The sequence below is a fragment of the Amphiura filiformis genome, chromosome 16 (genome assembly GCF_039555335.1).
Source record: "Amphiura filiformis chromosome 16, Afil_fr2py, whole genome shotgun sequence".
NCBI classification, from domain to species: Eukaryota; Metazoa; Echinodermata; class Ophiuroidea; order Amphilepidida; family Amphiuridae; genus Amphiura; species Amphiura filiformis.
The window spans coordinates 51,243,146-51,267,978 of NC_092643.1; the positions used below are offsets into that span (position 1 = coordinate 51,243,146).

At 35.3% G+C, this 24,833-nt stretch overlaps 2 protein-coding genes across 2 annotated transcripts in view; one reads left to right on the top strand and one right to left on the bottom strand.

Annotated features, from left to right (window-relative positions):
- LOC140172722 (uncharacterized) overlaps positions 1 to 24,833 on the top strand; it is a 105,580-nt gene that overhangs the window by 33,835 nt on the left and 46,912 nt on the right. The gene's annotated exons all lie outside the window — the stretch shown is intronic.
- Positions 644 to 5,463, bottom strand: LOC140136165 (complement C1q and tumor necrosis factor-related protein 9-like). The gene is made up of 2 exons (XM_072157877.1): positions 5,220 to 5,463; positions 644 to 1,514 (listed from the first exon to the last, which is right to left on the bottom strand). Exon 2 carries the CDS (start codon positions 1,505 to 1,507, stop codon positions 689 to 691), a length of 819 nt encoding a protein of 272 aa, XP_072013978.1. The 5' UTR covers positions 1,508 to 1,514; positions 5,220 to 5,463; the 3' UTR covers positions 644 to 688.

The following is a 24,833-nucleotide window of genomic DNA, read 5'->3' on the forward strand; positions in this document are numbered from 1 at the left end:
ATCTCTCTGTTATCCGGCTTTGAAATCTTCCCTGGAAAACATGTTTTTGATCATTTGACACCTTAATTCCATGCTCTGAATGCCTGAAATGACATGTCTACGTTGTCCCAGTTTCAGTACTTGGCCAGTCAATGCAGAATTACATGTAATTCACTTATCCAGATTTTTCACTTATCCGGACAATGCTTGGTCCCATCATGGCCGGATAAAAGAGGTAGGACTGTACTCTGTTATATGGGACCAGAGCTCTGAATGTCCTATATGAAACAGGTTATTAGTGTTTTTACAGCGATAACATGATGAACCAAGATGATAAACATAGTAAATGCTTTTACTAAGATAATTTCTTTGCTGTATAAATTAGCTTAATTACAGGTCTGCTTGTATAATGAGTTACTGCTAATTACACAAATTACGTATAGGATAATCATCCCATATAATATAAAAAATGAATAAATGGCAGAATGAATCCCAATTATTTCAAGAAATTAATAACAATCCCCTCTATCGCTGCAACATTAAGAGCATATCTTTATTATGTTAGTTCTTGTGTTACAATCTGCAGCTTCCTGTAACATATTTATGGGAAAAACTTGGGTACTTTATCTTAGACTAGCCCTTTATGGTTTACAAGCAAAAACTGGACAAAATATCCCTACACTGTTCAACTCATGTTTAAAATTTTGAATTACCCAAGGAGGAATCCAGCAAATGTGGTGTATTTATTACTATCGCTAAACACTGTACGTGTACTAGCGTCACTTGGATAAGCTAACCACACCCTATCGCCTGTGGCTAACTGCAGTACAGCAGAATTTGATGACAGCTGAAAATTATTGGCAGCAATTACAGTCGCGGTGACAATCTGTGTGCCGTCTTTAACCAGCGCAATCCATGGGTTATTACTTACATGACTACTTGCAATGGTAAAAGTAAAAACGTATAAACCTGGGAAATGGCAAGTGAACTTGTTAGTTACAGAGTCGTAATGATTGCCAATGTTTGTTTCTACTGTGTCAAATGTTAACACTTCGCCACTAGCTCCTAGTATAGTTTGTGAAGATGTTTTTGTGACTGTGAAAGCCGATTTTCTTATTTCTGGTGCTGTGCCGTTACTGCCCTTCTCACCGATTGGTCCAGGTTGACCGGCAAGCCCTGGACTTCCTTGCATTCCTTTTGGGCCAACTATTCCGGGTAAACCGTGCGGTCCAGAAGGCCCGGGTTCTCCCTTCTCACCGCTTGGGCCCAGGTGGCCAGTAAAACCCCTTTCACCGGCAGGTCCAACATTTCCTCTATCGCCACGATCTCCTTTAAATCCATCTCTTCCGGGTAGGCCATTGTTGCCGGGGGAGCCGGGGATTCCATTACCGGGTATACCTGGGATGCCTGCAGGACCTTGGCAGCAGGAATTACAGGTCCCTGATTGGTCGGTCTGTGATGTGACTCCCAACAGGAGACTAGACATGACAAGCATCAGGGATGCAAGGGCTGGTAAAGATGTGTACATGTTGCTTCTGTAACGGGAGATGAAAGGAAAAAACACAAGATCTGAGATATACTTGGGAAAAATTAGCTGGATCACATGTAAATAGACATGTAACAAAAAGGATTTCAAGTCTCAAGTAAAAACTGTTCCTTTTCAAACTGAAATAGCAAAATAAGCTTACCGTATTCATTCCAATAAGCGCCCAGGGCACTTAACAAAGTCATTTTGGGTGGGCGCTTATTTTTTACATAGTTTACCTCATTTTTTCGTAAGGGGCGTTTATTAGAGACAAATTTATGTACATTATAAAAGGGTCCTGAGATGTTCTAGTAGCTTTTCTGATGCAGAAAATGTATTGCAAGCTTACAAGGGACTTCTAATCCCCCAGCTATTTCACTGTATCAATGTCTATCTGTCACTTCAACATTAATGGTATGCTTTAGCAAATTGAAAATACCCTATTGGAACGAATATGGTAGTTATATCCTGTGCATTTAAATATTTGATCATTTCACTCGCCCCCATATTGCTAGAGAAGTTTAGATTACATAACAGCCATCATTCAAATTTTGGCCTTGACTGTTATTTCACTTTGGCAGACATGTGCTGCCTTTTGTCACATTACCACATATAAACATTTTGCTCCAATTAAGAACCCCGCTTTAATAAACACCCCTTGTATACAAGTGACCAAAATGCAGAAACTTTCCATGCCTTATCATGTGAGTAAGCTTAAACTTGCATTTACTGCATGTCCGATTTCGCAAAATTACATGAACAAATTATAGTGTGATCAGCTCATAATCGGTGGGCCTTGTAACACTGCATATAATATCAATATATTTTATTTTGAGAATTGCCTTGTGATACTTGCCATGAAAAGCATCAAAAATTAGTAATTGAAGTCTTATACTTTGTCTACTCTATTTAACACACACAATATAGACCAGACAGGTCAATTATATCACTCTTAGCGTGGGTGTACTTTTCGGCATAGTGGTAAAAGCCTAACAATTCCCGCCGATTAAGAGCTGATCAGCTTCAATCCAGTCAATTGCCAAATTGCTGTAGGAACTGTTTTTGTATGGAAATGTACTTGTACATGCAGTTTGCAAGTGATAATGTTCCATATTCTACCGAACAAAATAGTGAACCCAGGAGTAATTTCAACTATGTTATGGTAAGCTTAAATTGCCACTATGTTATGGTAAGCTTACATTGCCACTATGTAATATGGTAAGCTTAAATTGCCACTACAGCCTGTCTAAAAAAAAATTGTGCAAGTGAAAAGCGCCCTCTTTGGCGATTAGAAAATACCGCTTGTGACATGATGCTTACATCAACGTCAAGGGCACAGTCGTAGCTCTCAAATACAGTTTGTTCTGTTCAATTTGCTCTTTTTAATCTCGAGATATGTTTAGTTAAGAACGAAAGGGTAAAATCACAATTGTGCCACTTTTACTAGGGAATAGGGCTGTACATGTAAATCAATGATAGCTGATGTTGATGCGTCTAATGCACTCCTCCCTCATGGGGCTCGTGCATTAGACGCATCAACACCAGCAACTGCAGCATTATTTTGTCTAATTTCATTAATTTGTCAAATTTCATGAACTTGTCAAGGTTCATTAACCCATAAGTGTGTAATATTTGTTTGTCTTTTAACATGTCTTGAATGACAAAAAAGCGAACAGTATTTACCATGGTAAAATCATTGACATGCACATGTATTTAATTTTACAGCAGAATGTGAAATATTTATTTATCGTTTAATTTGTCGTAAGAAGAAAAATAGAATCATTATACCTTAATCATGATAAAACATTAAAAACACTTTTGTATTGTTGTGTAATTGATGCATTCTTTGTTTTCACGAAGGAACTCTTGATAAACTTGATGCTATCATCGATTTACATGACAGCCCTCTTCCCTAGTAAAAGTGGCACAATTGTGATTTTACCCTTTCGTTGTTAAGTAAGCCTATTTCGAGATTAAAACAAGCAAATTGAACAGACTAAACGGCATTTGAGAGCTAAGACTATGCCCTTGACGTCGATATAAGCTTTATGTCACAACGGTATTTTCTAATTGCCACAGAGGGCGCTTTTCACTTGCACAATTTTTTTTGAGACAGGCTGTATGTTATGGTAAGCTTACATTGCCACTATGTTATGGTAAGCTTAAATTGCCACTATGTTATGGTAAGCTTACATTGCCACTATGTTATGGTAAGCTTACATTGCCACTATGTTATGGTAAGCTTACATTGCCACTATGTTATGGTAAGCTTACATTGCCACTTTTTCTCTGAAAATTTGGCTCTAATCATGATTATCAATTGGACCAATCAGCAACATTGTTAGAATAATTTCACCACAGAAAAAATTGGGGTGAATTACTTGCAAAGCTCCATTCTGATTGGTGATTAAAGTGAAGATATCATGTAATTGGCCAGTCAGAGGCAATGTTAGATAGGCAGGTAGTGCTCAGGGGGTTAAGACAAGCATAATGATCATGAAGAAATTCATCAGGTTTACAGATAACTATATTTTCTGGAGTTTTCATCTTACAAAACCAAATGACCTGACAATTTTACAAGTCATGGCCTGCATACTTCTTCAGAGTGATGCCATGGTCTCTCTGCTGGTGATATTACACAGCTCCATCCCGTGCTAGTGTTTTGTGAGGAGAGGGTCATGCATTGACTTAATTTGTAGGCCTTTTGTCTCAGGCCTACCATTTAAAAGGGCATTTCGAGATCCACAACCTCATCCCCCCACTTTTCTCAAAAAAAGTTGAGATTTTTATATCACTGGAAACCTCTGGCCACATAATGTTTTTAAGTACAAAATATTTCTTGCAGATTAATTCGTTTAGCAAAGATATCGTGGAATTTGAATTTTGTTCTGGTGCACAGAACGAAATTACAACGCATTGTCTATGGAGCAGTGTAATACACATAATCATGCATAACTCACGAACGCAAAATCGGAATGAACTGAAATTTTGGGAATAGGTTTTTTTCGTGGATATCTAATGAAAAATGACATAAAAAGAGGATGCTAGGATCACGAAATACTCCTTTAAGTTGCATGGTAATGTTAAAATTGTATTTTGTTTTCAAAAAAATGTGATTGTATTAATATTATACCGATGGGATCAAACAAACTGAAAAGTGACAGTTTGAATGAGGTTAAAGCCATAATGTATGATCTTATATTTACACAGGAAAGTGGTAAATCTTTTTCAAACCTGATTTTTGGCATATTTGTAATGTTTGCATTGTAACAACTTGTGCCTAAATGGTATCGGCCAAATTTGTTGTTTTTGTAGGTCTACAGAGCAAAAGTCGACATATTATGACTTTAAATCCTCCATGTAAAACAGCCAAAATAGCAGAGCAGGTTTTCTTTCACTTTCACTTTTTTTTTAATGTTTAAAATGAACAGAAACCCTTCCCAACAGTTACAGTAATATTATTTCAGCATTTTGGGTAAAGAATAATGAAATTAAAATTTGATGGAAATCTTACATTATGGCTTTAATGACTGCTTCACATATTTTTGGAGCATTGTGAAAAATCTGAACATTTTGCTTGTACCTCGGAATATCCTTTGAGGCAGCTCGGTTGCAAAAGAAAAATGTTTAGATTTTCACATTACCCTCAAAACAACTGATGCACAGTCAGTATCCTCTAAACAACCAAATATAAGTAAGTTGACAACTAACTTACCAATTCCAAAAAAATCTGGCACAAGCAGGCAGTTGTGTTGCATTCAGCTTTCAAAGAATTCAGTAGACTAAATTCATCAATGTGTACTTCAATGTCAGGATTATGTAAAATTCTTGACGAAAACGTTGGAAAACAATCAACCTCTGTCAGGCCCTGGCTGTCAGGTTCAGTACGATAATGATAAGCACGGTAAGAGGACCATGCTTTTATCTTCTTTTTAGTGAAAGTCATTGTTTTCCCAGGGTTGTTTTACTTCCTATGTGGTGTAAAAGACCTGCTTTTGTGGTGAGGAAATATGAGTTTTGAAAAAATGCAGGAAGTATGGTGAATGACACGGTAAAAAAGTAGGCTCAGAGCTGGTTCACATTTTTCCCAGATAAATTTGTCAATATAATTCTCCCCCCCATTTTTGTAGTGCAAAAATATCATTAAAAATATGACATCGGTGTTGATGCTCCTGGCTAGGTTTTTCTTTTTGATTATAATATCTGAGACTAGATTGGTTTACTATAGTCATAGTTTTCCTTTTAAAGCTGTTGCACCATGCATCTAGACGTAAATCCGGGGATAAATCCCCCAATATTTTGATAAGGGATGTTCAATACAATCATTCCCCCATGTTGATGTCTGTATGTGGATTTCTGACCAAATTAACCTCATATTAATGTGACCATTTTAGTTTAAAATGTGCAATTTTTTCCCGTTTTTCACTATTGCACCATATCTCACCGTTTTAGCTTCATTATGCATGGTAACTCGCGTTTATGTAAAATAAACTTATTTGTCACCAACAGGTGCAGGTTCAAGAAATTTGTACCCCTCCCCCTCCATGTCAAAAACAGTGGCGACGCCAGAAATTTTTTTCGGGGGCATTAGGGGGGAAAATTGAATTTCATCGGGGGAAAATCAACAAATTTTGCGCAAAATTACCGCTAAAAGTGGATATTTTCGTAATTTGGGTTTTTTTCAGCGGGGGGGGCAATGGGGCCGCCGCCACTGGTCAAAAATAAATTCTACGCCACTGCCCAGATTCCAGATAGGTCCGGTATTTCCTATAACAAGGTGGATTGCCATTTCATTCTTCCTGTTATTGGTTTATAACCACATAAAAAGGAAGTAATACCCAATGCTAAAAGCAATCTACCCTTTCACCCACCCTTTCTGCATAGACCGTCAATACAAACACTTACAACTGCAATCATAAAGTCATAATTCGTAAAATTATGACTTTAGGCCAAAAGAAAAAATAGATTTGTCTCATGTCCATAGCGCGCATTTGATTTATGCTGCGAGCTAAATTGCATAAGTTTAATTTAATTTTACATTTTAGCGAAATTTGGACTAAAATCGGCTGTAAAATCATGAATTTCTTCAAAATTTTGACCTTTTTGGATGGGGGGGGGGGCAGATTAAAAAAAAGTGGATTTTTTCCAAAATTTGGACCTTTTTTGACCTTTTGACCAAAAGGCATAAAAAACCCAATGGGAGCATTTTGGGTGGGGGGCATCTGCCCCAGCACCCCTGGTTACGAGCCTGTTTTATTTGGTCTATTGTGGAGATCTCTGTATCTTATTATGAAATGAATATGATGATAGAGCTAACTAATAGTGGGCCGACCTCAACAATAACCTTTTGCCCAGTGATGTACATCACACAGCCAGGCCATGGGGTGTGTATCACTGAATACAATTAACTTTCACTTCATACGCCAATATTTTCGAGTACAGATTTTTCACGGTTGCAAGTATCACTGACAATTTTGTGAGGTGTTAAATTTGTGGTTGTTGGAAACTTATATATATATAATAAAATACATAAGAAATATCTGCATTTTAACATATTCGCGGGTTATTATTTTCACGGGCACATATTAATCTGCGAAATTTGCAAAAATAAATCCACCGCAAAAATTTCAGCGTATACTGTACTTGGTTTAAAAATTGAGCATGTGAACTTTGAATCACTCAGTTAGATCTATAGGGGATATGGAAGGAAAGTCAAAGCTTGTGAACTGTGAAAAGTTGGTCAGCCAGTTAGATAGATAGGACTCAGGTGGACAGAAAAGAAAAGTTGAAATTGTATGGCATCTTAAGGTTTTAAGTTCCTGACCGCAGACCGTCACCAACTCATGACTGCATATTTGTTTATTGGGGGAGGGGAATGTGCAACTTGAATCCAAAAACCCTCACCCAAAAATACATAAAATTTGATGAATAGATGACCCAAAAATACATAAAAAGAAAATAAATGAATGTCGGCATTTATGTGACGCCTTTTCTAAATTACTTAAAGCGCTTTACATTTATTCGGTTGTAGAATATGTCACAAATTAACAGCCAACAACAATGGCACTGATATGACTACCCCTAACAGCTCCTCATTATACGCCTGGGTGGAGTAGAACAAGTGAGATGCAAGTGTCTTACGCAAGGGAACAACATGTTGGCCCTGCCAGGGTTTGAACCCACAACCTTACGATCATGAGTCAGACCATGGAAGAAAGAGATAAGAAGGAACCACAACGAACGCATTCACTTTGTTCACTCCCTTTACCGACATTTAATTCACATTGTTAATAATGAGGATTTACTTTGATCAATATCCATTAGTTGGGTATTGTACTCCATGCATTTGCATGTCTCCTGGAGCGTGGCTAGATGATGATTTGAACTAATGACCTTCCGTGCAAGCACACTACATGATTTTCTCTGGTGACATGATCATCGGTCATTTTCGGTAATTTCGTGCGTGATTGAATCGATTCGGCAACACCGTAATTTTCTGAAAAACACCCTTGTTGCATGCTGGGAAGGTTTGACTTGACAACATGATGGCGCCCGACTTTTTTCTCAGAGTTGGCAGTCTTTGGCACTGAAACAAGTTAGTAAGTTACGACGATTATACACATAGCTATTAAATTCATCAGGTTTCATGTACCGGACTCAGCCGGAACATTTTGAATTATTTAAGAACATTACATCGATTTTTCATCGAAAATTTACGCAATGAAGTCACCAAAATCTTACCTTACTTGATCAAGATGAAACTCAGCAAAACACGGCCGATTTTGATGAACTTTTCAATGTTTTAAAGTACATTTTCTACACAACACGATCGAGAAATCAGTTTGATTGTAAACCCCGAAATTAAGCTACTTTGCATGCTCAAAGCATCAGGGAAATTCCAAAATCTTACTTCCGGTAGTGTTAGTTGTTCGTGGATGGGTTTGTTATAGTTTTTTTACAGTAATGATTTCGCCAAGCAGCGATCGCGGTAAATTGACTATACATGAAAGGAAGTACCATTGATAGCTTTTCTTTTCATGCGTCAATAGATAAGCGGATTAAAACTTGGCCGATCGAAGTCGTTGTGGTTCCTTCTTCGGACGCCCTAACCATTGTAAGGCAAATGTTCCCTATGATTCCTATTCAAACTGAAGCTATTAAAATTTGCACAATAGAAGGATAACTAAAGAACACAATAAATCCAATGAGCTTTGACGCAAATCAAAAACAAGGAAAGTACATATAATTGAAGTTTTCTCCAGTCATTTTATAGCTCATTAGCTTTATTGATTATTGATAAAAACAGTAAGATGCAAAGAAAATATAAATTGATATATTTTGAAACCTGTAATGTATGTCCAATTTGCTTCAAACAAAAGGCATACTGATAAGTGTGCTTTGCTCTACTCAATTAATCTGTTTAAAACATGTTTTCTAAAAATTGATAAAATTTGGCACAAAACCGGCTGATTTTACATGATTTTAGCAACATTTAAAAAAATCTCCAAAATGCAAATTCTGGATCGGTCTGGCCTGTAGAACTTTTTTTTCATTGCCTTAAGGGCTGGGGTATGAACGTTTGGACAGTATTTATTGTGGGACATAAGAGCACATCAGACATATCGAATTGCATTCTGAATACGAAGAATGTCATTCTGATATCAAATAATTTTGATTTTTTGAAATTTGCAATTTAATACACATTTTATGGCAAATCATTAAAAATTGATATTTTTGATATTTAACAGTACTTGAAGTTAACTTGATAAATCTGATGATTTATACTTAAATTGTATTTAGGTGGGATAAAAAGCCTAAGTTCAATTGAAAATTTTGACCTTTTCAGATTGAAGATATGGATTTTTTTCCCAAAACACCAAAAAAATTAGGTCTTTTTGGGAAAAAATCCATATCTTCAATATGAAAGGTCAAAATTTTCAATTGACCGCTGGCTTTTCCTCCCTGCTACATACACTTTAAGAATATGTCATTAGATTTATATAATTTACTTCGAGGACTGTTATATATCAAAAATTTGAAAAATATCAAATTTTTATAATTTGTCATAAAATTTGTATTATATTGTGATTTTCAAAAAATGAAAATTATTTGATATCAGAAAGACATGCTTCGTATTCAGAATGCAATTCGATAGGTCAGAGGTGCTCTCATGTCCCACAAAAAATACTGTCGAAACGCAATAAACGCTCATTTTAGATCCCTTAACACCATATTGATTTCTTAATAATTGAGACTAAATATAAACACCATATTAATATCTTAATTGAGACTAAACACCATATTAATATCTTAATTGAGAATTATTTTATTTAAATATTATTGACACATTCTTTCGGTGTGTTTGGTAGAGCATGCATATAATTTATCCATTCTTGTTTGCACAAATTTGAGCGTACACTACGAATGAGCCGTAAAGTTAACAAATTGTATTCTGAGGAGATACAGTGTAAAATGTGCGTGAAGGTCGTATTCTTAGGTACCTCAATTAGGTGCAACATGTTTCTCATTTCTGATAGCGTTTAAACCAAACAATAATCCTATTGCTGAAGAGGATAATAATCTTCTACCTATTTCTATAGAATCATTAAATAGCTCTAGTCTTTGTTTAAACTCTGTTCAAGTGGTGGGTACAATTGCATTGTATTTTGTCTAGGTATGTATAACCAACAATTAACATTATTATGTTTTGATGAGTCCAAGTGTGTAAAAATATTGGATCCAAAACATAATAATGATAATATTGGATGCTTTATGCCGAATATTCATTGGTCTTGCTGTGAGTTTTAAATATTTTAAAACTCATAGCTCGACCAATAAATATGGGCTCAATCAATCCAATTTTATATCAATGAGAGGACATTCCTGAACCTCATTGACTTGGGGATGATTTGAAATGACCGCCAATTATGACTTTATTACCAGCAATGTGGAAAAAGAGACACATGTAGAACCAAAAAAAGGTACCATTTTGTTGAAGGAGCAGAGTTCATCAAACCATAACCCCGCTTCTGGATATCATTTGAAGTCAAATGATATACCATTTTAAAGCTTATGATATATATTTTCTAAACACAAAATAAAACAAAATTGATTCGTAGTGTCTGGTCACAAATTAGTAAACAGTGTTTTCAGGAAAAGTCCAAGATAGCATGCATGTTATGTATAGTACATGATCAAAAGCTTAAGAGCATACACCTCCGTTAAAAAAGACTCACTATTTAGAATAATGTGACCTGTTGTTATTAGTTGAAAGATTAATATTTGTGATATTCATTTTTTTTTTTTCATTTTGTTAAAGCAAAGTAGCACCAATGAATGTACTTTGTTATGGGACCAGAGCTCTGAATGTCCCATTCACTCAGTCGGACATCCGGGAACATTGTCCCCTTCATCCCCTTTGCACAAGCATGCACATAGCAACCAGCTCGAGAAAGGGGAACTGCACATGCGCACACTGGTTTTACAAGGCTATTCTCCCTTTGTGACATCAGCCCGACCAAGAGAATATGAAACAGGTTACCAGTGTTTTTAACAGTGATAACATGCACAGGGTTGCTTGATTTAAATCACATGATTTTTTTCTTCAAAAAAGTGACTGATTTAAATGAACTATTTGTTTCTACAAGTTTTGGATACAATTAAAATACCTTTATGATGTCACTTAATTTATTACTAAAAATTAATCTTCATGTTGCAGAATTCAACAGGTTTTTTGCCATGATTGTATCAAAATTTTTTCTTTGAAATTTTGACATGTAAATAACTGATAGGATTGCACATAATTATGTCTAGCATTCCACAGGTCTCTTTTGACTTTTGGGGGTATATAGCATTTCTTGGAATAAAAAAAAATCAATTTAAATTTTAAAAATCTGATTTTTTTTTTTTGGGGGGCATTAAGGGACAAAGTGAATTTTGGGGGGGCAAAATCACCAACTTTTGCACAAAATTGCAGCAAAATATGGGAATTTTCATAATTTTGTGTTTTTACTGGGGAGGCACCAGGGGGGCAAGAGTTTTGACAGGGGGGCATTTCCCCTTATTCTCCCCGTGGCGCTGCCACTGGGTTTAGGAATACAACATTCCTTAACCATGTGACTTGGGGATGATTGGAAGTGACCTCCACCCCGGGGCCACTCAATACATATGTGTTGTCATCACCGAGCAGAAATCCACGGAAAGGGTACTTTTTTCACGCATAGTCGCGGTCCGCGCGGACCGCGAATAGGGTAGCTATTTCATGCTTTTTTGGGAAAAAGGGTATACATTTCAACACAGGTCAGCATTTAGGGTATGGATTTCATGAACATGAGGTCAGCGATTGAAGGTATGAATTTGGAGGACATGAAGGGCCGGTTTATTGACCACCTTTTCAGGCAGTGAAAAGGGTACCTTTTTATGGTGGTCGGTGAAAAGAGTGCCTAAATCTTAGTGGTCAGTGAAAAGCCTTCCTTTTTTACAAGAAGGTCAGTGATTAGGGTAGGTATTTTCACATGCTTGAGATCCGTGTTTAGGGTGTGAAATGTGAGGGCCTGCTTGATGATGACAACACATAAAAGCATATAAGTGGCCCCCCTGGGACCTCCACTTGAGATACGTCTGGTAATTGTTCCTAGCTATTTTGTGAAATGAGACACGTGTAGCAGCCGACAAGTGCTTTGTTTTGATACTTAGGATGTACAAATTTATAGGAGAAAACTTAGGTACTTTATCTTAAACTTACCCTTTATAGTTTACAAGCAAAATCTATATTAACTGGACAAAATATCCGTGATCTGTTGCACTCATGTTAATTTTTAATTGCCCATAAAGAGGAATCCAGAAAATGTGGTGTATTTAGTGACTACTCAGTGTTATATACTCTAAATACTCTAAATTTAGTACTTGTGCCACCTGATAACCATACCCTATTGCCTGTGGCCAACTGCAGTACAACAGTGATATATGCGCTGTAATACTCACTATTACCGTATTCGTCCGAGTATAGTCCCACGTTCGAGTATAGTCCCATCCCCACCATTTTTCGAAAAATTCCAGAAATTGTAAAAAAAAAAAATTTTTTTTTTTTTTAGGTCAACCAGGAATGATCCTAGCATCTAGGTCTAGGTCCAGGGACACTCCAAAACCAAAAAAAAAAAAAAACTTAAAAAAAAAACAAATCGAGTATAATCCCACCCCCAATTGTGGAAAATTTTCACCTAAAAAACGGGTGGGACTATACTCGGACCAATACGGTATTTGCAATCAATTTATGGTAAATGAAAAAAAATATGTACCTGGGAAAAGTTTGTCTCAAAGCTTGCGCGCGCCTTTGTAAAATCGCGTGATTTGAAAAAAAGAAATGGGGAAATTTTTTTTATTTTCCAGAAAAATTTGGCGAAAATCAGATTTTTTCCTCAAAATACCAAGTCGGGAACTAAAAAAATAAAAACTTGTGAGCTTTGAGACAAAGCCTTAGTCCCAGAGTCATACTGCCTATGTTTGTTTCTACTGTGTTAAATGTTAACACTCAGGGACAGGCGATTTGCGCGGAAAAAAATAGCAAATTGCGCGGAATTGCGCAGAACTTTTTTTTTCAGTGCAAATCATGTATCCCTGCCCATAGGAAAAAAAATAGCCAATTGCGCGGAATTGCGCGGAAAATAAGTTCCGCGCAAATCGCCTGTCACTTATGAGTTAGAGTTTGATTAGATGTTTTCATGACGGAGAAAGCTGATTGTCTTATTTCTGGTGCCGTTATTGCCCTTCTCACCGATTGGTTCTGGTTGACCAACTTATACCGGTAATCCTGGTCCGGGTGGCCCAATAGGCCCGGGTACTCCGGGTCTTCCTTCAGGCCCGGGTAATCCCATTCTACCCATTTCACCGGTATATCCCGCTTCACCACGATCTCCTTTCAATCCGGGTCTTCCGTCTGCTCCATCAGGCCCGGGTAGTCCCTGTACACCGCTTTCACCGGAATGTCCTGTTTCGCCACGATCTCCTTTCAATCCATCTCTTCCGGGTAGGCCATTGTTGCCGGGTACACCAGGGATGCCTGCAGGGCCTTGGCAGCAGGGATTACAGGTCCCTGGTTGGCCGGGCAGTGATGTGCATGTGACTCCCAACAGGAGACTAGACATGATAAGCATCAGGGATGCAAGGGCTGGTAGAGATGTGTACATGTTGCTACTGCAAATTTATACAAAAATATCAATAATAAAAGGGAAAGAAAATAAATTCATTTCAAGTACATAACAATATAAATCTAAAAATACATACAATAATATTAAATGTGCCTGGACACCTCGAATAAGCCGTAAAGTCCCCCTCTGGTCATTTTTACTTTTTTACATATTTGCAAAGAGCATGTTTCAGGGATTAAAATGACACCTCAATGAACTTAATATGACAATCAGAAGCGAAGTTATGGCTTGTTATAGGTTGTCATGAATCAAAACGCGAAACCGAGAAAAACGCGTTCAAAGTTAGGGAAGCATAATGACCACTCATCAGATGGGCCTCAGAAAATGTAAATTATTTCATATTTCCACTTATTTCTTTAAAATAAAACTTTGTATGTGTTTAGAAGAAAGCTTAAACATTTCAAATCTGCAAAAATCTCAACTTCGCCAAAATACAAGATTTGCATATATTTTCACCTGTAGCTCGAAATGAAGTTTGCCGAGTTTACAGCTCATTCGCCGCGTCCAGCCACAAGTGATTATAATTCAGAAGTAATGATGCTTGTCTTGAATTGATGCAAAGACAGAGTTGTTTCAAGGTTAACCGGTTATGATGGTGCAGGTTTGGGCGATATTTTGATTAATCTAAAATAATTAATTTTTTTTTTTAATCTGGAAAACACCATAATTGAAATATTGACATTTAGATTGTATCGAAAATAATTGACTGTTTTTCCTAAGCAAATAGATTTTTTCAACTGATAGGTGGTTTTTAAAGTACCGTATTGGTCCGAGTATAGTCCCACCCGTTTTTTAGGTGAAAATTTTTCACAATTGGGGGTGGGATTATACTCAATTTCAAAAAAAAGTTTTTTTTTTTTTTAGTTTTTTTTTGTTTTGGAGTGTCCCTGGACCTAGACCTAGATGCTAGGATCATTCATGGTTGACCTAAAAAAAAAACTGTATTCATGTCATATTATATTAATGATTTCAAAATGCATTGAATTTGAATGCATTTTGAAATCATTTTACAGTAGAGTATGACATGAATACAAATTATCAATTTTCATATTAAAAATACAAAACATCTTGAAATCTTTTTTTTTTTTTTGAAATGAATGATCCTAGCAATTAGGTCTAGGTCCAGGGACACTCCAAAACCGAAAAATGGGGGGTGGGACTATACTCGAACGTGGGACTATACTCGGACGAATACGGTAGTTGCATCTGTATAGGTGATTATTAGCTGAAACTGCAACCAGTCACACAATGTTCAATACATCGAAAATAATTGATTAAAAAAAAATATCGAAATCAATTATTTTTAACAATCGCCTGAGCCTATGATGGTGGTAAATTATTCCTTAAGTTTGCAGCTCTTACAATAAATGTACATTTACCGCTATGATCAATGACTCCTTGTTTTGTGATCATGAACATTATGAACAAAGTCAAACTGATTACATAAATTTTCAGGATACATATTTTTGATACATTAAAAGTAAGAATAAACAACTTTCAGGAAGGGTTTCTGGTCATATGAAGTAGAAATAATGAGGTAAAATGAAAGAAAGCTTTTTTTTAATCTTGACCGCTTAGCTGTGGTGTTCTATTGGAGATCATCAAAGTTGCTCTAGACAACAAATTTATTTATTTTTTCGGTTTTGGAGTGTCCCTAGACCTAAATGCTAGGATCATTCATGGTTGACCTAAAACAAAAAAAACAAAAAATGCATGATGTTTTGTGTTTTTAATATGAAAATTGATAATTTGTATTCATGTCATACTCTATTAATGATTAAAAATTCAATGCATTTTGAAATAGTTCTATTGGAGATCATCAAAGTTGCTCTATACAACGAACCGCTGATTCCTATTAGGTGTACCGTATTTCGTCGAATAGTCGCCCCCCTCAAATAAACGCCCCCACCACCTTTTTCAACCAAGATGTTTCAAAAATTCCGATATTTCCATGCTATCTTGTGTAGTAAGCTTACCAAGTTGCTCACATGGTCGCGAGTAGCAGCAATAAATGGCGAAAATCTGCATCCGAACCCGGAAGTGAACCAAAAGTCAGTGTCAAAAGGTCATAGTTCGTCATTTTAGCGTGACTTTTAAGCTTACCTAATGATTTTAACGGGAATTTTCGTGCTAAAAATGACCTCTAATAAACGCCCCCCTTGGGAAAATGTAACGCCCCCGGGGGCGTTTATTCGACGAAATACGGTATGTCTGGGTAGGGTGTAAGGACGGTGGAAAATTTACAAATATGCCCAAAAAATCAGGAAATTTGTACATTTTAATATGGCTGACGCTATCTCATAATATTTGATATGTACGCATATAAAGAAAAACATTGCAGGGAAGACCGTGGCAAAACAAACGTGTTGCATATAAATATTTCCAAATGATCATAATACTGACCGGCCTACACACATAGGCCCTACACCATCATAGGCCTAACAGAACAAGACAAAAAAAATCAAAATGCTACGGTAGGGTTCGAACCTTCAACCTCGCGCACTTCAAACCACGACGTTAACCACTAGACCATCACAACCTGCTGTATTTTACTTGTATCTATTGCAATCTTATTCCTCATCCAGTGTCTCGATCAACAATAATATTTTTAAAACTGCTTTTAAGTTCAGTCAAATGAAGTGATATTACTTTTTATAATATTGACTTCAATATTTTGTAAGTCAAGGCAGTATTTTGCTTGAATGGCAGTATTTTGCTTGAATAAATAAATATCACTGGAGTCAACTGGACGATTCTGACGATTATTATTCGATATAATGAACAAGGCCGGCTGCTATTTTGCTAGTGACACTGGTCACCAATGGTCACGCAAGATTGCGACACAGAGCCGTTTTGAGAGTAACTTTCCAACCTACGACTCGATTGTTCCACCAATCATTTTCGCTGAAAATTTAATACAAGCTCACGTTAGTTAATATCTATCATTACAGAAAAGCATACGACCGGCGTTTACACACTGTTGTAGATATAACCATTTTAGTGATCGTGACATGCAAATTTTCTCACTTTCCCAGCTACTTTGGACATGTTCAAGCTTCTTTATTTTCAATATAATTCAACTTAACTCGTTTTTTGTTGCTTTACACTAATGTTTGGTATCTTATCCATGGTCATGGTACGTAATTTAAGCAAAAAATGACCTGTGTCTCCCATTTATGGAGCTATTTCCCTAAAACACGTTTGCCGGCCAAATTTTCAACATTTTGTTACGTAACACCGTGCTCACCAACCCGTAATAATTTTCTATCGAACAAAAGAGGTCACAAAGTTGCCATCGTACTGTACTGACTGACAATTAGGAAATAAATTATAACCCAGAAAAGTAAACCGGATTGTGACTTGGATATGGTGACCACGATTTATTGAACGGGTAACATCTGTTGGACCCGGTAAATTTTTAGCCTGCTCGCTCGATTGGCGAGTGGCAAAAAAAGTTTAGTTCCATTATACCTGGGCGCTGCCCGGAGGATTTTTACGAGGTCCAAGCAAAATATTTAGATTTAGATACCCTCAAAACAACTGATGCACAGTCATTATCCTTAAAATAACCATATGTATAAGTTGTTAACTTACCTATTCCAAGAAAATCAGGCACAAGCAGAACTTTGTAGTTGTACTGAATTTCAGCTTTCAAAGTGATCTTGAAGAACAAATTTTACACAAGTAATTGATTGATGACACCAGGTTGTAGATGTGTGTACACTAAAGCAAACAGAAATTGTTTCTGTGATGATGAAACTGTGATATTTAAAGGATAATAGTGGAAAAGGAAAAAAAAGATCCAGGGTTAGCCTGACAACATGAGAAGCAATTTTGATTGGCTGCCTACTATTATTTTAGCTCCTCCTCTCTTTCTGATCCATAGCCAGTATCGTATAATAAGGCTTAACAAATTGTATGATTGGTGTAACATAAAAAAAATTTAAAAAAAATTGGTTAGGTAGGTTGGGATTTTTAAAAAAATGGTTAAAGGTTAACATCTGACCTGCTTTTGAATACTAAAAGACGGTGATGCACGCAGGATATTGTGATAAGTTTAAATGCATAATTATGTTCTATATTTTAAACTTCAAATGGTCCAACTACATGTACTTTGTTCCATTTTTGGAGCATTATCCATAATATATCAAATTTTAATGAGTTTCTTTTTCTTTTCCTCACTCAGTATATTCCCACCAATTTTTGACTTAAAAATTTTCAGGAATTAGCAGGCTAAGAATTTTCCTGATTTTGCTGGAATTCCTGCTTTTTTGGGCCAAATTTCCGCCTGTTTTGGCCTTTCTAGCTCTTGTCCTTTCACGTTCTGCCACCTTTTTTTAAGGTTCTTGTTTGATACACTTATCACTAGATGTATGCTCCTTAAATCTATTTAAAATGATTTTCATTATCATGGTTATGATGCATGAAAATATTAACTATGATAATATCCAATCCAATTTGCCAATACTTTTAACCAAAACCGTGACCCAGATCTTAGTAGAGTTCAAAGCCAGGACTACCAGTATATCATACAATGGAGTCAAAGGTCAGGACAATCAATGATCAATATGCTTTTAACCTATTTAACTTCTGCAAGTGATAAGGAATATTTTAGCTTAAATCATACATTCACTATCATTAGAGACAACTTATTTAGATAGGTAGGGGAAGACATTTCCAGACAGTTGAATAAATTTATGTTTAAAAATTTAAAAGGACCGCTATCTCTAAGGTTTGCTATCACTAATTACAAAAAAGCTCCACTATACCTAAGGTTCGATATCACTAATTTTAAATAAGGTTCAGTATTTCGTAAGGTTCGATATCACTAATTTTAAATAAGGCCCGCTATCACTTATTTATTGAAGGTTCGCTATATCTAAGGTTCGCTATCACTAATTTTAAATAAGGCCCGCTATTTCTAATTCTAACAAGCCCGGTATCCCTAAGATTCGTTATCTCTAATTTGAAATAAGGTCCGCTATCTCTAAGATTCGCTATCTCTAAGATTCGCTATCTCTAAGGTTCGATATCACTAATTTTAAATCAGTCCTGCTATCTCTAATTTTAAATAAGGTTCGCTATATCATTTTAAATAAGTTCCACTAACTCTAAATTTTAAAAAGGCTCGATATATCTAATTTAAAATAAGGCTCACTATCTCTAATGTAAAATAAGGTTCGCTATATCTATTAAATTTTTAAAAAAGCCTACTATCTCTAATTTAAAATAAGGCCCGCTATATGCCTATCTAATTTAAATTAGAGATAGCAAACCTTATTCTTTTTGAAAAGCGCCCTCTAAATATACACCCCATTGTAGTCTATATCGAGTCATAGTACCTTCTTGTACGTAAGCCATTAGCAAATAGTTGAAAACAGACTTTCAGTTTGCATTCAGTAGCGCATATTTTTATGTCTTAACACATAATTCAATGGGATGTGACAGCAATTTTGAAAATGCACTCTAACAGAATTTTTGTCGGGGTACACAAAGTCTCATAATCGGAAGGTTGCGGGTTCGAGCCCCGACAAGGCCATCGTGTTGTGCCCTTTAGTAAGGCACTTTATCTCAATTACTACTCTCCACCCAGGTGTATAAATGGGTACCGGCATTCTTAAATGCTGGGAAGGTAACAGACTCGCTGTGGAGGAGGTGTAGCGATCCCCTATAGCAATATTACATGGAGGAGTCTGGCCCAATCGCCAATGAAAGAGAGATGGGCACTCCGATCACTGTTTATACAGGATCGTCTCCTATACCTTTACCTTTACACAAAGTCTACCCTCACTTTTTATCACATCTCATGCCCTACTACTAAACTTTGACAAGTAACATGGGGGACACACACATGGGATCGGCCTCAGACTCAATGCTGGCTGTCTTGTCATGCTTGTAAGATTCAATAACTATCCTATTCAATTGCGATATATTCCATGCTGCTAATTTGAGCATCGACATTGTTAGACCTGCATATATTTTAATAATATGAACAATCAAGTATGCCAAAGGTGATAATTTTAATTTTACATTAAAAACCAAAAATAGCGGGTCGTTTTAGCAACCAAACTTCAACATGCATTTACTTGTTTTAATACTTCCAGGAATTGCAATATAAAACCTTTGCATATAATTAACCTCTTTTAAAGATAAGGTTCAATGTCATTACCACGGTTTAGTTAACAAAAGTGTGTCAAAAATATTTAGGGGTGAACATAAACATTAACATTATTGGATTTAGACATTACTAGTGTGTGTATTTTATGATAATAATAATAATAATAATATTTTATTCTTATAAAGCGCATTACATTAAAATCTCAAGGCGCTGAAAATTTTAAATCATAAAATACATGAACACATTAAAACAGATATTTTGAATATACAATAATAAAAATACGTTCTAACATTTAAAATACAGAGAGAATGAAGCACATCAATGGATATTGCACATGCAGTATGGCAAATGTTTTGCATGAACAGAAAACAGCACTGTGGAATATACATCAAATGGCAAAACAATAATACATTACAATACATATTGCCCGGGGGAAAATGCACAAAAAATGCGATGACAATCGAGAGCAAAAAATCATGGTTTAAACGTGAAATATGCATTGAATAAGAACAAAAATACAGCATAAATGATAAATACAAAGCACACAGTTAATATTGCACAGTGAAACTGCCCAAAAACCAAACAGATCAATTTTAACTAACAACAAAATATATTTATACAGCAAAACTTAACATGTTTAAAACACAGGGAACCATTATACAAATAATATATCAGCAGAAGTTCAGTGGTAAAAACAATCAAAAATTAAATCTAAAAGGTTCCAATATCATATGCAATTTTGAATAGATGGGTTTTAAGAAGACTTTTGAACTGGATCTGATATAATCTGGGAGTTTATTCCATAAAAAAGGGGCAGCTATACAGAATGCACGATCCCCGTAAAACATGGTATTGCTCCTAGCTGGAGGATGGAGAAGGTGCTGAGATGATGAACGAAGGGATCGGCTAGGTTGATATGGGGTGATAAGATCTTGATGGAGCAAGATCATGCAAGGCTTTGAACGTAATCAGAAGGATCTTGTACTCTATGCGTTGGGTAACTGGAAGCCAGTGTAGATCATAAAGGACTGGTGTCATATGGTCACGATATGGTCATGATCTTGGCAGTTAAAAAGCCCTATTTTGTATTGTTGAACGATTGGGCCAATTTTCCACTGTCAGATTTTGTATATACAGAGACCCCAAAAATATACATTAAGATGGGCCTGTACAGCATTAATTCAATAAGTTATGGTCATAAAATATGAATTCAACATTTTTTTCCATGATATATTGCATAGTTTGCGCAAAGGAGGTATTCAATCATGAAGATAAATGTGACAAAAGTTGCTGTTTCGGACATAAATTGAACTTTAAACCATGATATCATTTCACTGGAAGAGCATTGAAGCTTCAGTTTCCACTCATGTTATGCACAGAATTTAACAAGGAACAAGTCAATAATAAATTTGTAGAATTCTAGACTCAAACACATATTAAATAAAAATCCCTTTAAAAAGGGATGTGCTGGGACATGGTTGTTCACAATGAGTAATAAAAAAAATTAAAAAATGTTACCTACCCCTTAATTTTCTGGTGTGTGTAAAAAATCCTTGAATTTACAAAAAATGAGTGAACAGGAGAACGAAAAGAGCTACAGATCTGAAAATTGAATCGTTTATGCACAACACAACTTAACACTGGTATGGGATTAACATTTTGGTAAACTAGATAATTTGTGTGAAATTTTTTTTTATAGTTCCCAGTTCTCAAATTTTCGACCAAATCGGCCACTTCCGACACCCACACAAAGAAAATGGAGAGCCCTAAATGCTTGAAAATTGAAATAATTATGCCCACAACACTTCTTTCCATGAATATAGTCAAAAATGTTAGTCAAAAAGCATACTTTTTTCCAAAATTTTTGTTATGCATCATGATACATAAAGTGAAATATGACATGGTTTGATGTTTTACCAAGGTTTGACCAAGCTTTTGCGGCCAAAAGTGTGAAAAGCATATTTAGTAAAATTAAACACTGAACCAAAGTATTAACTGAACATCTTCAATTGTGACATTTCTGGGGTAAAACTGTCTGTATTTTAGGAATTTTAGTATTGTTATTAAGCAGCAAATGCATTTCTTGGCCAATTTTTGCAAAAATGACCAATTTTTCATAGTTGTAAATATCAATCAAAACAACATGTTTATTTCTTGTAGCAGGTGCAAAACGTCAAGTGGGAAATGCGTTTTTTATTTTTATTTTTTTTATAATCCATGTCTTCAAATGAAAAAAAAAACCATTTTGCTGCAAATTGGAATGAGAATTTACAGTAAGTCTCTCCGACACACACAAAAAAATTATATGTCTTCATATTCAAGAATATTTATGATCACCTTTCAAACTGTAGATTTAAAAAGGTATTAAAAAAAATGTGTGATATTTTCTCCAGTAGTTTTTCACTACACTCGTTTGTTGTGTGATGTGTAAATGTTTACTCCAGTAGCGTTATATGTTACTTTTTGCGATTTTTTTTTTTTTTGGGTTTTTTTTTTCTTAGTAAGTGAATTTTTTTTTCCGAATGCACAAAACAAGCCGTCAAAAACCTAATGCGCGCGCTACAGGAAACAAACTTGATTTTTTGGGGGTCTAAACTATACATTTTTGGAAAGGAAATGAGTCAAGGAATCCCATGGTGATGTCATATTTTTTCAAAAATCTTGAGTTTTTGAAATAATCCCAAAAATTCACTTTTTAGCCCAATTTTTTTGTGACAACATAAAAAAAATCGGTTCGGAGTAAAAAAAATCTCAGTTAGCTTTTCATGAAGAAGAGACATAAACTTAGGGAAGGTTTTTTTAATTTTTTTGAAATTTGTCTCTTTTTTCAAAATATTGTAAAAAAAAATGTGAAAAAAAATTTGGTTTTGAAACGTAAAAATGTACGCATGTACACGTGTACATACATACAATCCCCGACTCAGGTGTCAATTTGTGGATAAAATTAAATATCTTTTTTTCTATATATCCGTTTTTCCGTCTCCCGGGGAATTGACTTGAAAACACTATGAGGATTACTCAGTTCATTTTTGAGGACCAAAATCATGAAATTGGTGGTGTATGGGAATTTTTATGGCCAATTTTTAGGCCAAAAAAATGTGATTTTTTTTCGAAAATTTTTTTTGACCGAAAATGTGAGGAAATTTCGATCCTTTCTCGCTTACCTGATGAATTTTCAGCTTCTTGTTGACATATGTGCTAGATATGACTTTGGTGTTTATATTCCCTGAAGTGATTGTTGTAATTTTGTTTAGTTTTATAAAAAGAAGTGGTTTTCTGCTTGTAGTCGTTCTGGCATTCGGCTTTGTTTACGTTTGAAAACCAAGACTTCAGCAAGCTTGAATTTCCCGGCTCGCGCATGCGCCGTGCGTTTGTTACTAGTTAAAAATGTTGAAATTATTATTATTGCCCAGCAGGTGGTAAATAGTAGGCAATTTGATTGGAAAATCAGAAAAGAGAAAAGAACAGAAAAGAAAACAAAACAGGTGTGTCTTAAAAAGTGTGAACTCACCTGCATTGGGCTATTCCATTTACAATCCAAACAAACTATCCTAAAAATTTGTTGTTGTCCGAGCAACTCATAATAGGCACATATTATGCTTATTGATAAATTTTTACGGTATTTAGAAAATAGAGGTATTCATTTTGGTCTCTGCCATGCAGCTGTCGTCTCATATAACAAGACAATACCATAATTGTAAGTATTCAACAGGTTCTACACAAAACTGAATGGTTTCACATGTAAGATGAGGCAAATAGATACACAGCAGTGGCTAAAACATTACTTTTATTCTCATTCTTTGACCCCTTTATTTAAAGAAGATGTTAATATTGATAAATGGTCATTTTCACAGTAAAGGGTGTAACTTTTGATTTTTAGGGTCAAAATTTCAAACCACTTAAATATGTTTCTGTTTACTGAAATCATGCATAGAAGCAACTTAAATTCCAGTAAAATAATGTTTCAAGGCTTAAACCTTTTGATTTCTAATAAAAAATTGACATTTCCATAACATTTTGGTTAAAATCTAAGAAAAATGTATTTTACATATGCTCAGAAAATTATGACATGAAAGCTGGAATACATGTGAAATCCCATTCCAAAGTAAGTCAACAGATATAAGTTAAATTTTATACCATGTTTTGCGATGTTTGTAATTGCAGTTTTGAAAATTTTTAACATCAGGTGTCATTTACAATGGAAATTTCCCAACCTTAAACATATTTTTTAAGTTTTAATTGGGTCCTAAAATAATTTGAATGTCTAACTTCATGTACAAATACTACTTGATGAAAGGAACCTACCAGCCAAGTTTCACAGAAATTGGAGTTATTTTTTAGAATTGGCAATTCAAGCGATTTGTGTTTCGGAGGCTTCAGTTAACAACACAGGTGATCATAAAAGTAAAATATTTGGCTAACTACTACAAGTTGACATGAAAAAATAGGTAAAAAATATCACAATTACTAATTTTCATGCTTTGCATCTAAGTATTGAATTTCAGTTGTGACAAAAATTACATTATCACAGCAAGTCATTTTTTTTGTTTCGGAGGCTTCATGTTAACAATGGTTAAACATTGCAGAAGTAGTTTTTTTGAAAACAACACTGTTGGGATCATCTAAGCTGTTATTTTCTTGTGTGTATTGAATTAATGATTCTATGCAGCAGATATTGTAGATTAATCACACATTAATTTTTTCACCCATTTGTTAAGTATGGTGTTAACTTGCATGTGAAGCCTCCGAAACAGGCTTTCTTGGGTATCAGTATATTTTTCAAACATTAACCATAATATCAATTTTTTTTTTTAATTTATGACATTCTGCACATATCAAGTAACAATTACAATGCAGATATCAATATGGTACACACCAATTTAGATGTGCAAAGATGATAATTAATCTTATTGTTGTTTCGGAGGCTTCATTTGTTTCGGAGGCTTCAATTGTTAACGGAAAGTTTGTATTGGGTCCCATTTTCAAACGGTGATATATATCTCCA